General features: G+C 37.8%; 1 protein-coding gene across 1 annotated transcript in view; it reads left to right on the forward strand.

Annotated features, from left to right (window-relative positions):
• The first annotated feature begins 3,387 nt into the window (after window positions 1-3,387).
• PTPRO (protein tyrosine phosphatase receptor type O) overlaps window positions 3,388-15,604 on the forward strand; it is a 256,869-nt gene continuing 244,652 nt past the window's right edge. The window contains exon 1 of the mRNA XM_032159717.2: window positions 3,388-3,681. Within this exon, the coding sequence (XP_032015608.1) occupies window positions 3,607-3,681 (75 nt within the window). The 5' untranslated portion in view covers window positions 3,388-3,606. The remainder of the gene's footprint in view (window positions 3,682-15,604) is intronic.

The following is a 15,604-nucleotide window of genomic DNA, read 5'->3' on the forward strand; positions in this document are numbered from 1 at the left end:
ACGTAGGCAAAGATACATTTCTACATATTTAGGAAAAGATCACTTTTCTTGGTAAAAACCAAGCCTCCTATAGATTTTAAGAAGACCTTCCAGTTTCATGATCATTAACCACATTTTTATAATTTTCAAAGGAAGTAGAGCGCTTTATTTCAGTTTGTGAGAACTTATTTTTCAATGCTTGTTTTATGGCATGTAAGAGATTTTATTATTTTTCTGTGTTTATTTTTTCTCCAGGAAAAGTAGCATTAGGGGAAAATAGTTGGTGATAACAATCTCAGCCTTCTTTACGTAACAGTGTGGTTGTCATAATGAAATCTGGACCAATATGTAGAAGCAATTGGCGAAACATAAATTACTATATGCACTGTATGTTGCCCCTGGCTGTTTTGGTGATTTGGAGTCTTGAAAATAGCATAATAAGATTTAACATGCTTTGGAAGTATTGTATTGAAAAACCAGTCAATAGCTCAAATAAACACAAAACATGCTCTATGAATTGAAAACCCCACACTGCAGATGACACAGCATTCACATTCTTTTTGAGAGTCTCTTCTAGGACACTGTTATGGTTTAAGTGCAATAAAAACAAATGAAAGTATTTTATCCAGCAATAGCAATGTAAAATACTTTTCTCTAGAGAGGAAATTTTCTGTGATTATAAAATAATACTTTCAGTCTTCAGCCCATCTAACCACAATGTTACTAATAAAATAACAACAATGACAATTACTAATGCTTTACTACTTACTGTTTACTATTATTGTTCCTCCAAAGTGGTCCATATATATATATGCACAAAGACAGAAAGAGCTGAACAAATTGTGATGTATGACTAAGAGAAAAACAGAAAGATGCAGCAAAATATGATTATTTAAAAGTGTGCCTCATTGTGAAAGTTCTTTTAGCATTTAAATGATTAATTTATGATCAGAACTGCTTTCAAACGCCCTACACACATCAGGCAAGGCTATATCCATGTATATACACACACATGCGCATACACACAAATGAATATCATCATACAGACCCATAATTCACAGACACCTTTTAAAACTAAATGCTACTCCAAAGACAAATTGTTGGCATCCTGTGTGATTGTTGCCATTGGCATATACATATCTTATGTTCGAGAGATTAGATCACTTTACAGCCACTTCTGAGGGTGAGTGGGAATAAAATGCTGCTTCAGGAGCATCAAAATAAGAAGAAAACATACTAAACCAAAGTTCCTATAAGTGCAATCCCGAGGATTAAATGTTCAGATAGCCTGTAAGTCTAACCCAGAGGGAGGGAGGAGCAGTTAACATTTTCTCAAAAGAAAGAAAATGTCCAAACCAATGAAGAGTGGACATGAGGGACCTGAAGAGAGCATGTGATGGGAAAGTGAAAACAAAAGAAGCTTCTAAAAGAAGACACCAAGGATAATATTCTCACATAAATTCAGACCATCATTCTATATTTTCATGCATATGAATTTTGGTACATATTTCATGCATATGAAATTTGGTACATATATACATACATGTACACACACATGTGTACATATACATACATGTACACACACGTATATACATATATACATGTACACACACGTATATACATATATACATGTACACACACGTATATACATATATACATGTACACACACGTATATACATATATACATGTACACACACATGTATATACATATATACATGTACACATGCATATATATACATGTACACGTGCACATATATACATATGTACACATACATATACATATATGTGTATATACATATGTACATGTATATACACATATGTGTATATATACATATTCACACTTATGTAAATATATTCAATCTAAGGCTTCCTTAAGACATATACATACAACAACCAAATGATTAGTGGTTGGTCATTGTTCATGCAGCAAAAGCTGAGTAAACACAGCTCTGGATCCTTTTCTCAGTCCACCACTCCCTAGCTGTGTGACTGACAAAGTCTATGCCTGAACACCTACATTCATGACCAGGGTGGCCTTTCCTGTCTCCTGTTGCCCGAGCATATGTCTCAGGTATAAATAAGTTCCAATACTGACGGGCACAGCAAGGGTAATTTACTTGACAATAAGAAATGATTTCTATCTGAACAGTGCATACCAGAGTTGATTTCGACAGACTTATCTTTAAAAAAGTACACATAACAAAAAAGGAGACAAGTAGTAGATTGGGGCCCCACAGCTTGAAAGTCGTTGCTTGTGATTCTAAAACATCCCAGTAAAATTATTCACAGATAATTGTTAAAAAAAATATAACTGTACATACCGTTGACACTTGGACAACACAGAGAATCACGCAGTTGAAAATCCACATATAACTTTGAACTCATCAAAACCTTAACTACTAATAGCCTACTCTTGACCGGAAGCCTTACTGATAACATAATAAACAGTTGATTAAGACACATTTTGTGTTGTATGTATTGTATACTGTATTCTTACAATAAAGTACGCTAGAGAACAGAAAATATTATTAAGAAAACCACAAGGAGGAGAAAATACATTTACATTCATTGAGTGGAAGTGAATTATCATAAAAGTCTTTAACGTCATCCTTTTCAGGTTGAGCAGGCAGAGGAGGAGGAAGAGGGTTTGGTCTTGCTGTCTCAAGGCTGGCAGAGGTGGAAGAAAATCTGCATATAACCGGACCCAACAGTTCAAACCCGTGTTGTTCAAGGGTCATACATGTAAAACATTGTGATTTTTCCCCCTTCTATATTCAGCTTCAGGTGGCCCGACACACTTTGGTATCAAAAGAGAATCTGAAACGTACAAGAACTGCGGATTTCAAATGGAAAACGTACATAATTGTGCTATTTTTTCCTGGGTGAGTGTGGGACGGAGAGGGTGAGAGTGTTGAAATGGGATGGAGAGAATGGAAGCAGTGGGGAAGGAGAGAAAATACCCTTCCTATCACACACATTCACACACTCACACTACACACTATTTCTACAGTCACAACTACCCAACTGTTATTGATTCTTTATAACTGCAATTGGGTACAGATGTAGGAAGATTGAGAGGGAACTGGGATCTGGCGCCTGGATTGCTCAAGAGGGGTCAGGGAAACCCCTCAGAAGTCCTGAGACCCGGGTTGAGGCGGAGTCTGCAATGGGGGCTGTCCAGCAGTAGCAGGGAGCGGGCCGACCCTGGTGGAGGGTTGGGAGGCTGCTGTCATTTTATGGGTCGGCAGCCAGAGTGACAGTGTCCCTGCTGCCAGAGGACCACGGCGGGCTGGGCGCGGGGTCCCCGCCTCTTGCTCACCACGCGGACCCCGCGCCTCCTCCGGCGGCAGCCTCGGTGGTGGCGGCGGCGGAGCCTCGCCCACTCCAATCCCCACCCTCTCCATCCTTAGTCATTAAAGAACAGCAGCGCCTGGCACGTTCTTGGAGGACCCCGGGTGCAGAGGAGGAAAGGGAGCAGGCGCAGGGGGACTGAAAAGGCAGCATGCGCTCGCCAGGAGCAACCTCGGCGCCCAGGGTCTGAGGCTGCAGCCCCAGTTCGCCATTGTGAGCCGCCGCCTGGGGCGTCCGCTAGCGCAGCCGTGCCCCCGAGTCCGCGTCCGCGCAGCGATGGGGCACCTGCCCACGGGGATACACGGCGGCCGCCGCCTCCTGCCTCTGCTCTGCCTCTTTGTGCTGTTCAAGGTAGGGGAGCTCCTCCACCCCTCCTTCCCAGCGGTCCGGGCGGCAGCCGCGCTCCGGCGCCCTCGCTCTGCCGTGGGGAGCGGCGCGCCCCAGGGCACGATGGCCCAGCCGCGGGAAGCGCCTGCCGTGCAGCCTGGGCGCGCGCTTTGTTGTCCATGCGTGTGCGTGTTCCTGGTGGTCTTGAGAGGTAGGGGGGCGGGGAAAGAATAAGGGAAGTTTGCTCCCTCTGGCTTTCGCCCTTTGTGCTCTTTTATCGCTGCTGAAATCCACATCAAAGGTGGGCTTGTTGGATCGTGCTTTCTCAGGCAAAATGAGGTCACTTTCTTTTCTGGTTTCCTCTGCACCCCAACGCTGCTTAACCTTTCCGCCCTCCCTCGCACAGAATGTGTGGCTCCTTTGTCTTAATTTTCCTTACTGCTGGAATTATACACTGGGGAATGGAGGGGGACTGAGCTCCCTGGCCACAAATGGACTGCCAGGGCTACGTTAGGGCAGAATTTTCTTTGAATAAGGAGTGTCAGGTAGAGTTTGGGAAGGATTCCTCTCCCCAACTCCTATCAACATCTTTAGAATTCCTTTTAAAAAGTCTCTAGACTTTCTCCACTATATTTACAGATGATACTACCCCTAGATTTAATGGTGGAAAAGTATATAATAATTAACTTTTTCCTGTCTTCTTTGGAATGTGCTACCCTGAGGTTTTACTCTGAGAAAAATGAAAAGCAAAGGAGTTGCTTTTGAAAAATCAGTTTGACAACTATACTGTACGTAAATTTTTTTGAAGAAATGTCAGCTAGATGTTTTCTTGGACGGCGATGTGAAATTCTGAAGTGATTGTCTATCACTCATGTCTTCAGTGGATCTACTTTAGTTCTGTCGTTAGTCTTTTCCCCTCTCCGCAAAGCAAACTCAAGAATGTCGACAGGTGACTCGGAGCTATCCTTTCAGGACCACAGTGATACCTACCCTAGAAATGGATGGCAGGTTAATGGATCCAAAGGTTTTCTTATTATAGAATCACTTCTTGCTTATATGCATCATTAATTATGAATGCCTGAAAAGAGTATAGTGGAACAGGACCAATGGATTAAGAATAGCATTAATTTTAAATACTCCATACTTTCATTTATCTTAATGAAAAATAGAAAAAAAATTTCAGGGGAAACAGCAACAGAATGCCTAAGTAAGACCCTAAATTATATTTCATATGTTTTTACATTTTTTGTTATCAATAATTATTAATTTTAAAATATGGTAAATAATAAGCTCAGTTATATGCTTTTACTATAGGAGGTTGTTCTTTTGTACACATCACAAATGCATTAGACTTATTAGGTTGTCTATTAGTCATTTTCTAACTATTTATCAAACTGTCACAACTATTTTACCTATGCAATAATTGTCATCAACCAAAAATGAGAAACCAAGTCACTACGCATTTTACCGAGCAACAGCTAAGAGTTACATGTATGACATCTGATCCAAACCTAATGTTTAGCACAGCTGCAGGTTTTTGCTTGAGTTATTCATAATGAGATAATTCCAGAAATAAGAGAATGACTTGGTTGGGAGTGGGGGTAAGGTTTTGCCATTAAAATAAAATAAATGTGGCCATTGTTTGACTTAAAACTCGATATTGGAATGAGAAAATGCAGTTAGTGATGGTGTAATGAAAATGTTAGTGATTGTCATAGAGGTCCAGCCTGCTTCACATAATAGGTATATTCCTGAACATTGCAGGTAAACGTAAATTATGGCAAACTGCTTCCATAGTAAATACATTGGCAAAGTTTGCCATTTAAATAATAATTATTGTAATGGGACACATAATTTTGTAAGAAAAACCATTGTCCTTTATTTTATGTGAATGTAATATTTTTGTCACCTGAATATAAAATATATGAGAGAAAAGAAGAAAAAACTGTATATATTAAATATCGTCTATGTGCCGGATTTTTAGGTATTTTACATATGTTATTTCATTTAATCCTATTTTGTTGCAGTTGACAAGAGTTGTTCAAAGTGGTAAATTGGGCACATAGTGTAATGTCTTACATTTAGGGGATAGTGTATTACATGGTACATTGGGCACATGGTATAATCTCTTTATAATTTGGAGATACTTTTGAATTAAAGGTCCTGATTAAGTGCCAGTAAAATAGATCTACTCAAGTAGGTGGTGACTGGAGGATGAGAAAAAATTCATTATTAAATACCAAACTGCTAACTGTGTCTCAATAATAAAATCCAAAATGTTACACGTGTGCCGAGTCAGAAATAAAACATACTCTCAACTCTCCCTTGCCAAAATAATTTCCACAGTTTTCACTATAGTTAATACATTTTTCACTACTCCGTATGTGTATCCTTTATATAAGAGTGAAAATCTTGAAGGAATATAAGACAGAGAAATTCAAGTATGAGGCTTAATTTATAGCTTTACATTTTCCACAACTCAAAAATAAGCAGCTGGATGTCAGTGGTGGAAAAGTAGGAAAGTTTGAATGTGTATGAATGGCTATAACCAGTTCCATTGAGGGAGACGAAATGTGACTGGCCAAGAAGGCCTTTGTGCCATCATTCCTTATCCATGGAGCAGTGATGAGCACATATAATCGGGCATCTGAGACTGTCTAAATCATTCACTGCACATTATGAAGCTAATATCTGCATAATTTATCTTGCCTAAACACAATGTTGGTTATGAAAATTTTTATTTTTATATCAATATTGATGGTGTATATAAAATAGAAGAAAAGAATGGAACTCTGTTATTAAATTGAAGGCTACTAATTTCTAAGTCTTCTATGGATGAATGCAAGGGAGGTATTTATCTGGCGAGCCTCGCTGTTGTGTGTCTTCCCATAATTCTCAGTGAAAGAAATGTAACTTCCGACACTTGTCCTATCTTTACTAAAGCCCTCCTAGAAAATGTCTTCCTGTATCAGTTTACACAGTATAAGTACTTTGTCTACTAAGGTGCAAATCGTGGAATATGACATCATAGGAATTTGAAGTTGGCCTTCCCTGAAATGCTTTTTAGTAGTCAGCTGGAATATATTCCTAAACTCAAGGGCTTGGCATGTGTCCTTCTTTTTTAACCCCTTCTATTTCTATTTCTGCTTTTACCAGAGATATCATCGAAGAATATCAAATTTAAAAAGAGTCTTAATATTGTATTTTCTAAAACAGGTTTATATTTAATTCTATAATACATGAGTGTTATGATACTGGCCATTCTACTCTTATCCAGGGGAAATATCTGTTTTCCACGGTCTGTCTGCCTTTCTCTCCTTTCCTATGTCTCCCCTCCCAACCCCTTACACACACACAAAGAAGTTTCACTTTTTGTGGTTGAGGTTTCATCCATAAATTGCACAGTGTTGGCAGGTGAACCATAATCCTTTCATTTTGCTGGAGCAGCTTAGATCCTTTCCATCACAATGAAGTTTGCTGCCCTTAACTCCCATGTCATCTGACTCCTTTAATAAATCATATTGCCAACCTTTTGGAGAAATCTTTTTACATGTGACATCCCCAGTAGGTTAGCAAAAGCTCCCTGGGCCATGCTCCTACAGATGATCAAGTAATAATCCTTCCCACTGTTTGCTTTTGTTCTTTGTTTTGTGAGAGACTATTGTTGTATGAAGGAATGGAAAATTTACATTACACCTCTGCCTCATTTTGGCCCAAAAGAAAATGCACATTTATGTGGATAACTTATTAAAAACAATTTGAGTTTTACTTTATTTTAAAATGTAACACTATTTCTACTATCTAAATATTCAACTTAAAGGTATTTAAACTTATAAGCAGATTTACTCCTGAACCTTATAAATATAATTCTAACTTAAGGCTTGAGGGGTTGTAAAAGAATGTTTGATGTCAGATACAGTTGATGCACCTAAATAAAACATTGTAATTGGTAGCAGTGTGGCACAATAGAAGGCTTAACAACAATGACCACAAGTTCTCATTTTCCCCCTAATTTAATGCCTCTCTGTACGCAGTTCCAGTGTTTCAGAAACATATCCCAGTGCAATGATGAGCTTTACTGTAAAGCACTTAATGTTTTCATTTAATTACTCCAAATATGTTGTAAATATTTTTGAAATAAAGTAATGTCTACTGTAATATTTCTATCTTCCATGGTGCTAGTATGTGGTGTTAGGAATTTAATAGAAGGTTAATAAACAGATTTAAATTTTCTGCATTATTTAAAAGCTCTGACTGAGAATTATGAAATATAATATTGACTTGTGAACACATCTTTAAGGAAAATATAGGAAAATTATCATTATGGGAATTAAATAATCATGACTACAATGCACTCATTACATTCAAATAGTAAAAATTTTACCAATCACTTATAGTAGAATCTTATTAAAACCATAAAATATCAATGTGTTATTTTTCCCTAAAATTTAATATTCTCAGTTGCTCATTTATTCATTAATGTTGCCTCACCTCTGTTTAATGTTATTAATTAAAAAGTAGCAAATGACATACTAGGGGAAATTGATTTTTTTAACCTCTATGGGTGACCTACAATTTCAGCTAGTACCCAGTTATACAGGTAATATTTTTGCCTCCTCTTCCACATCACCACTCCCCTATGACCACAACCAACCAGAACTGACCAAGATTTCTGCGTTCCTAGTAGAAATCCTCCTAATGTTTTGTCAGACATCACCCTTAAGAGATGAAGTCTTTTCTACACCCTGGTCTTGGTTGTACCTATGGTAGTGTTTAATCCAAGGTCTTATAACCCAATTTCTTACAGAACTCATCTTAAATACCCATTATATCAGCTCTTTTTGCTTAAATAAGTATGTAAGTTTTTTTGTGCACTGGTATCATTGATTTGAGGAACCCAAACAAGGTTAATGTGGCCCAAGTAAAGTGAGCAAGAGTGTGAATGGACTGGGATGAGTTTGAGTGGGTTCCTTCTCTCCTGGTGCTACTGACTCCAGCAAGTCCCATGGGTTTCTATCAGCCAATAAGAGGTGGCTCACGCCTGTAATCCCAGCACTTTGGGAGCCTGAAGCGGGTGGATCACCTGAGGTCAGGAATTCGATACCAGCCTGGCAAACATGGTGAAACCCCATCTCTACTAAAAATACAAAAAATAGCCAGGCGTGGTGGCAGGCAATGTAATCCCAGTTACTCGGGAGGCTGAGGCAGGAGAATCGCTTGAACCCGGAAGGCGGAGGTTGCAGTGAGCAAAGATCACACCATTACACTCCAGCCTGGGCGACAAGAGTGAAACTCGTCTCAAAAAAAAAGAAAAAAAGAAAAAAGTATATGTGAATAATCTCCTTAATTAAACACCTCTCATGTAATCTGTTATCACCGATTACTCCTAATGTTTCCCTTTTCCAAGCTTGTTCTAGGTCTTCAGAACACCGATCCTTAGATTTTTTTTTCCTCTGCATGTTGTGCCTTTGAATTTATTTCTATGAGTAGGATCATATCTTATCCTTGTGCCAGAAAAGCATTCGCAACTCTTTCAGCATCTAATTCCGCAATGAAAGATTTCTTCTTTCCTTAGACATTCTAGTTACTTAAAGGCTAGCTCCTTTTTCTTCTGAATATTTTAAAACCACCAAACAACAGAAGATGTTTGAAACAAGGTTGCAGGGATTTCTTGACAAAAGGTTTTTTTCTCTCCTTTTTTTTCAGGAAATTGAGATGAAAGGGAGAAAAGTGGTATATGCTTGGAAAAGTATTTCAGAAACAGAGAATCAGAAATGAAAATAGGACTTCAAGCTTGAGAGCGGTATTGCAAATTATGAGTATGAATGGTAATTTCTGTAAGAAAATGAATATAGGGAAAATTAAAGAATGAAATGAAGAACATTTGATGAAAACAAATACACTGCAATTCTATTTATATGCAAATAAATGTATTTTCTTATCAAATACTCTATCTATTTGGTTTTTCAGTCTTTATAAATAGGAATGTTGCACTGTTCATTTTTCTAACAAAACTGTTTCTATCTTAATGAAAATTTAAACTAAATAAACCTTTTTTTAATGTGATTTTTGGTACATTTACTAGCAAATTAAAATAATAGGAATGCAATTTATCTACAAGTAGTGGTGCAAGATCAGAATTATATTAATAGTAATCTATATGAGATTTAAATGATGAATGTTTCCCTTTTTTGTGCTATTTCATTTTACTGTTTTCAGATAACTGAGAACAGTTGTTTTATTTTTGTTTTATTTCCTCTTTGTTTTATTTGTTTTATTTTCCTCTTTCTGCCCACTAAGTTTTTAATATCAGTGATTTATATAATGGGTGAGGAAAGGCGTCATATGACTCTACCACGCCCTCAATAGTGTTCCTTCATTATTACCCGCCATTGACCAAATTAAGTGCAGAGGAATTTCTGACCCTGATTCTCTCTACCTTTAACCCATATCAGAGACCAATCATGAGCCTGCTGTGCTGATTCGTGTCTTGTGATTCTGTTGGTTCCACCCGTAGGAATTTGTGATTGGCATGTACAAACCAGATGTCAGAGAATTCAAAAGAATTTTCAGTGCCCTTTGTGTCTTCCGTCCTTTCTGAAGTCTGATTCCCACCTCCCTGTACTTACTTTCTGAATCAATATTCTATTTTGATAAACTCTAGTATTCCTGCTTTTGGATCCTGGCATTAATTATAATTAACCTCTCCTTGTCTTTTAGTTTCCTTGAAAGAGCATCCTATAAACATTTTTTGGCTGACAAATCTTTCCCCAATGCCAAAATGGAAAGATTGAGAAGCTCCTTTTCTTCTTCAATACTGTCTTTTGTATTCCAGAATAAAGACTCACTGCCCAATTCCATTTAGTTAATCAAACATCCATTAAGCATCTAATATGTGCCAGGAATTTTACTAGATATTATAGGTACAGAAGTGGATAATACTCAGTTGAGTCCCTGGCAGTGGCATAGTGGGAACATGGACACAGATGATGGTCATTAGAATATGGTGTTTTGTTTTAAGGAGGAAAATGTGGGCTGCTGGAGGAGAGACACTTAACTATTTAGTGGTTTGGGAAATGATTTCTTTTAAGATGATTCCTGAGCTGAGTCCTGAAGCATAGGTATGAGTTAGGTTTAAATATAAACACACATAGGCAGAGAAAACTGCACGAGCAAAGGCCCAGTGTTGTGAAAAGCATGGCAGAGTTTAGGAAAATGCAGATATATATCAAAGGCAATGAAGCCACAGGAGCCAGATCAGGGAGAGTTCTACATGCTGAGCCAGAAAGTAGGATCTCTGTATTCTCTAGGGGAAGAGGCCTTATCGAAGGGTTTAATCAAGGCATTAGTGAGATAAGAGTTGCATTTCGGATAGAGCTCTTTGCCTGCAAGAAAGGCTATCCCAAAGGTAGAGCAAGCCTGGAAGAATTAAACTAGTAGGAGGTTGTTGTAATTATCCAATTAAGAGATGACAAACATTGGCATTAGGGTGACAGACAGTAAAAGAGTGGCAATGTTGAAAAATAGCTACATTGGCAAGACTGATTAGATATGGGAAATCGGAGAGAGCAAGATGTAGGGTAATTTCTTGGTAACCAACCCTCTTGCCTGGAATAGTAGCAGTCTCAAGATAGCATGTGTGCTAGATAGTCTACTCTTGAGATCAACTGTGCTGGATAGTCTACTCTTGAGATCAACTCACCTCTCCACTGTGCCCAGTGCCAGGAAGCTTCCCTCTATGGACCATTTCTTCCTGTTCCCTTGCCCTTTGGCTCCTAGTGAGTTTGGCCAATGGAAGGCACTAGCCAAAGATTACTGCTAGAAGGAGGGAGAAATCAAATCATTTATTCTCCTAGCCTCCACCCTGGCCAGCCCCCATTAGGCAATGGTTTCATTCTCTCTTCCAATTCTATAGTCAGCCCTTCTTACAAGGCTGATGTTCTGGCCAAATTCCTGAAACAGTTCTCTGTCCTTATCCCTTGAGAACAATAGCTTCTCCCTACTTCTAGACCCTAAGTAGGTTTTCTCCATGCTTAACACATTATTTCTGCTCCAAACCTTGATCCCTTTGGCTAATCCATCCCTTCATTTCATTCTCTGGGATTTTCTTTTTGAGTGTCCTGCTGGGACCCTGACTGATATAAGACATGGTGGGTTTAGTGGTAGACCTTTGAGTTTGAAGAAACAAACAAAAACAGGTACTTGATATTAGCCTGAAGGGTAGAGGAGATGGAAGGCCTGGAGATGTGAATGGGATCCCCTAGCAGAGAGAAAGGGAGAGAAGGGCAGTGGGCTGGAAGAGGGTCTTGAGAGGCACCGATTGTTAATGTCAGGCAGATAAGGAATCTAAGAAGCTGAAGGCACAGCCAGAGAGGTACAGAAGGAAAGCAAAATCAAGGAAACCCAAGATCTAGGAAATTTCAAGTGGAGGACTTGGCACACAGCATCTAATGCAACAGATAGGTGCTATAAGCTAAGGTCTGGAAAATATCTTTATATTAGGAAACAGATAGACTATTGGACTCTGTGGAAACTGGGAGGTATAAATGCTTCTGGGAATTGAAGAGTCAAAAAAGCAGCCCCTTATCTGATAAGAGCATAGGTGCCAGGTGAGATCAGAGAGACCTGAGGTCAATATCAATTCTCCACTATGCTATTTACTGGCAGTAGGATGTTGGGAAAGTTATTTCACCTCTCTGGATTCCCTTTTGTTCATCTCTTATACACATATCTTAGAATTATTGTCAGGAATAAATGGGAAAATGACCATAAAGTACTGGGAACAGTGCCTAGAATACAGTAAGCACTCAATTAATGTTATGTACAACAATAAACTGAAGAGAAAAATAGTAAAAATAGGCAAAGCAAAGTCAAAGAGGTAGGGCAATAAAAATGTGTACAGAGCAGCATTTCCCAAAATGTGCTCCCCAGTACATTGGAGGGGCTGGCAATACTCTTGTATTGAATGTTATTAAAAATGAATACCTTTGTGGTGACATGAATTTGGGAAATTATTAGTTCAACTTTGTTTAAACTAGTATTAACTTGTTTTTGTGTGCCAGAATTTCTTAGAACTTTTAATATGTTAACACGTATTGTATCTTCCACAGGAGAAATATGGTGTATAACATTTGCAAACTTGTTTGATTATAGTATCCTCTTTTTTTTTTTTTTCTTTTTCTTTTCTTTTCTTTTTTTTTAGACAGAGTCTTGCTCTGCCACCAAGGCTGGAATGCAGTGACATGATCTAGGCTCACTGCAACCTCTGCCTTCCAGGTTCAAGCGATTCTCCTGCCTCAGCCTCCCAAGTGGCTGGGATTACAGGCATTCACCAGCATGCTCAGCTAATTTTTTGTATTTTTAGTAGAGACGGAATTTCACCATGTTGGTCTTGAACTTCTGACCTCAGGACAATAATGAATATGCTCTAAGAAACAATATTTACGCTCATATGCTAGATGCTTTATCTTTCCTTTAAGAAATGATAAATGTAACCTTAAGGATAAAGAAAACATAGCAGCAAGATCAACTGTAATTTAAATCTCAGGATCAGGAGAATTTGCTTGGAAAGCAATCATCCCAACTTTCTTATAAAACGCTGATGTTGAGGAAAATGCTTTTGAAGGAAAATACGTAGATATCTTCCTTACTTTATGGATTGTACTAACTCTGGCTTCAGTAATTGTACATGTAAAATATTTCTTTGAGTTTTGAATCAAAAAATGAAACATACATTTTAACATCATTTTCCAATGTAATTGTCTTAATATATAGCTTAACAGACCAATCAACTTTGTTCAGTATATATCATTGAATCATAAAGCCATATTTTTTCAAAGACCATCTAGTTCAAATCTAAGCTGGTGCTTAGATATTGTCTCTATTATCACTGCTAATTAATCATAAATGGTGACATTGCCAACAGCTGTAAAGCAGCCGTTCCACCTTTAGACAACAGTTTTGTTGTTTTGTTGATTTGGTTTGGTCTTGAGATTAACTACTTCTGGCTGTAGCGTTCACATGTTACTTCCATCTCGGTTTGACTTTAGTAGAGCACTGTATAGGAACTGCTTTTGCTCTCATGCATGTTATGAATAACTGCTTTGCCAACAGACCTGATGGCTTATAAAGATAAAATGTGAGAAGCTTGTCATCTCACTGTTCTGTCCTCATCCTCCATCACACAACTTTAAGCTATTTACACCAGCCTGAGTTTTCTGCCTATTGCCATTTGTTTCTTTTTTATAGCCCCAATAACAAATTGAGTAGAAGACAGTTTTTATTCTTCCTAAGGGTGTTCCATGATGAACCATGGTAAAGAGTTGGGAATGCTAGTGTGAGAAAAATGCATGGCACATAGTAAGCATTCTATACACGCAGATTTTATATTATTCCAATCTCTGCTCAAAAAACGTTTTTATTCAGCATGTGTTTCTGAACAGCCTGTCTAAAAATCATCCCTATCACTCTAACATTTTATCACTCTTACCTAAGCTGCTTTTTCTTCAGAGAATGTATCATTCACTACATGACATTACATTGTATATTTTATGATAACTTAGCTCCTCTATTGGAATATTTATAGGTTTCATGACAGCAAGGACTTTGTCCATTGTGTTCACTGTTGTATCCTCAGCTCCTAGAAGAGTCCCTGGCCTATGGTAATGTCCACTGAACATTTGTTGAATGAGTGAACGAATGAGTGTTGAATAAATAAATGCAGTGAGGGAGGTCAAACGGAAGGTATGGGACAGACTCGGGACAGAGGAAGAGCAGGATGCAGGTGTGCAAGCACAGGGAGTAGAGAAGCTGCACAGTGAGATGAGCTAGGAGGGAGAGTATCAGGCAAGCGCTGCTGAGTCGGGCTGGGGAGGCAGTGGCATCAGGGTGGAGGATGACCTGGAGATGCCATTTTGCTCTGGTGGAGGGAACAGAGGTTTTATTACCACAGGTGAAAATGAGCTCATTTAGACATCAAGAAAAATGTTCTTGACACTTTTTTTTCTCTTTATCAGGTTAGAGTAAACCACTGAGGACAAATGATGGGTGCCCAAGTCATAAATAGGTTCCCTTGTGTAATGAAGTAAAAACATAGCTTTTCCGATCATTTATTCTCCATCTTATTCATTGACTGTGTCTATAATTTACTTACTTATAAAAAATTTTTTCTCAGTTTTTAAAATGTAAAAATTTGTTTTTATCTGGGCTCTACAGTTTGAAAATGTCAAATTGAAAATTAATGTGTAAATCTTTTTTCTCTCACCATGCATGTCAATATAACCAGCTTGTCTCTAGACCTCAAAAGGCATTTCTGGAAACTCACACAACTAACTGAAGCTCAGATGATAAATTATTGTTTTTCTTCAAAACTTAAAACTTTTATGATTTCCTTTACTTTTGAAGATTTTATTTTTATTTTTTTAAATGCATGTAGATACCTCATGGAAATTTTAAAAATGACTTTTTGAAAATGATTGTCTTTTCCTGGATAAAATTCCATCAGGTAACTTCTTATAGAAATAACTGGTAATTTTTATACTCAGTTGAAATACTAAGTGATAAATATTTTATTATGCAACACAGACAGTGAGTTAAACATGCTAATTCATGGGTGCTACATACATTAAAGTGTTAGTACATATAGACCAAAAACCTGGATTGTCAAGATTTTCAAGTGACTAACATACAAAATATATGCTTAAGACAACTGCTATTACTTAAATAATTCAATATTTCTCTGGTAAGTTGAAAGGTATTACATAATCTTGTAATGCACTGATCTATATCCATAGTCTATTAACTGTACTGAAAAAGTACTGAAGTTTGGGTTAGCTGTAATTTTTATTCTACAACTTTAATTTTATTTTTGTTTGTTGGCAAATCAATATATCATCCAAAGCCAAAAATAGAAGGAAAATTGTGATCAAATTATTTACACTGTCACATA

The sequence above is a fragment of the Hylobates moloch genome, unplaced genomic scaffold, assembly GCF_009828535.3.
Source record: "Hylobates moloch isolate HMO894 unplaced genomic scaffold, HMol_V3 SCAFFOLD_8, whole genome shotgun sequence".
NCBI classification, from domain to species: Eukaryota; Metazoa; Chordata; class Mammalia; order Primates; family Hylobatidae; genus Hylobates; species Hylobates moloch.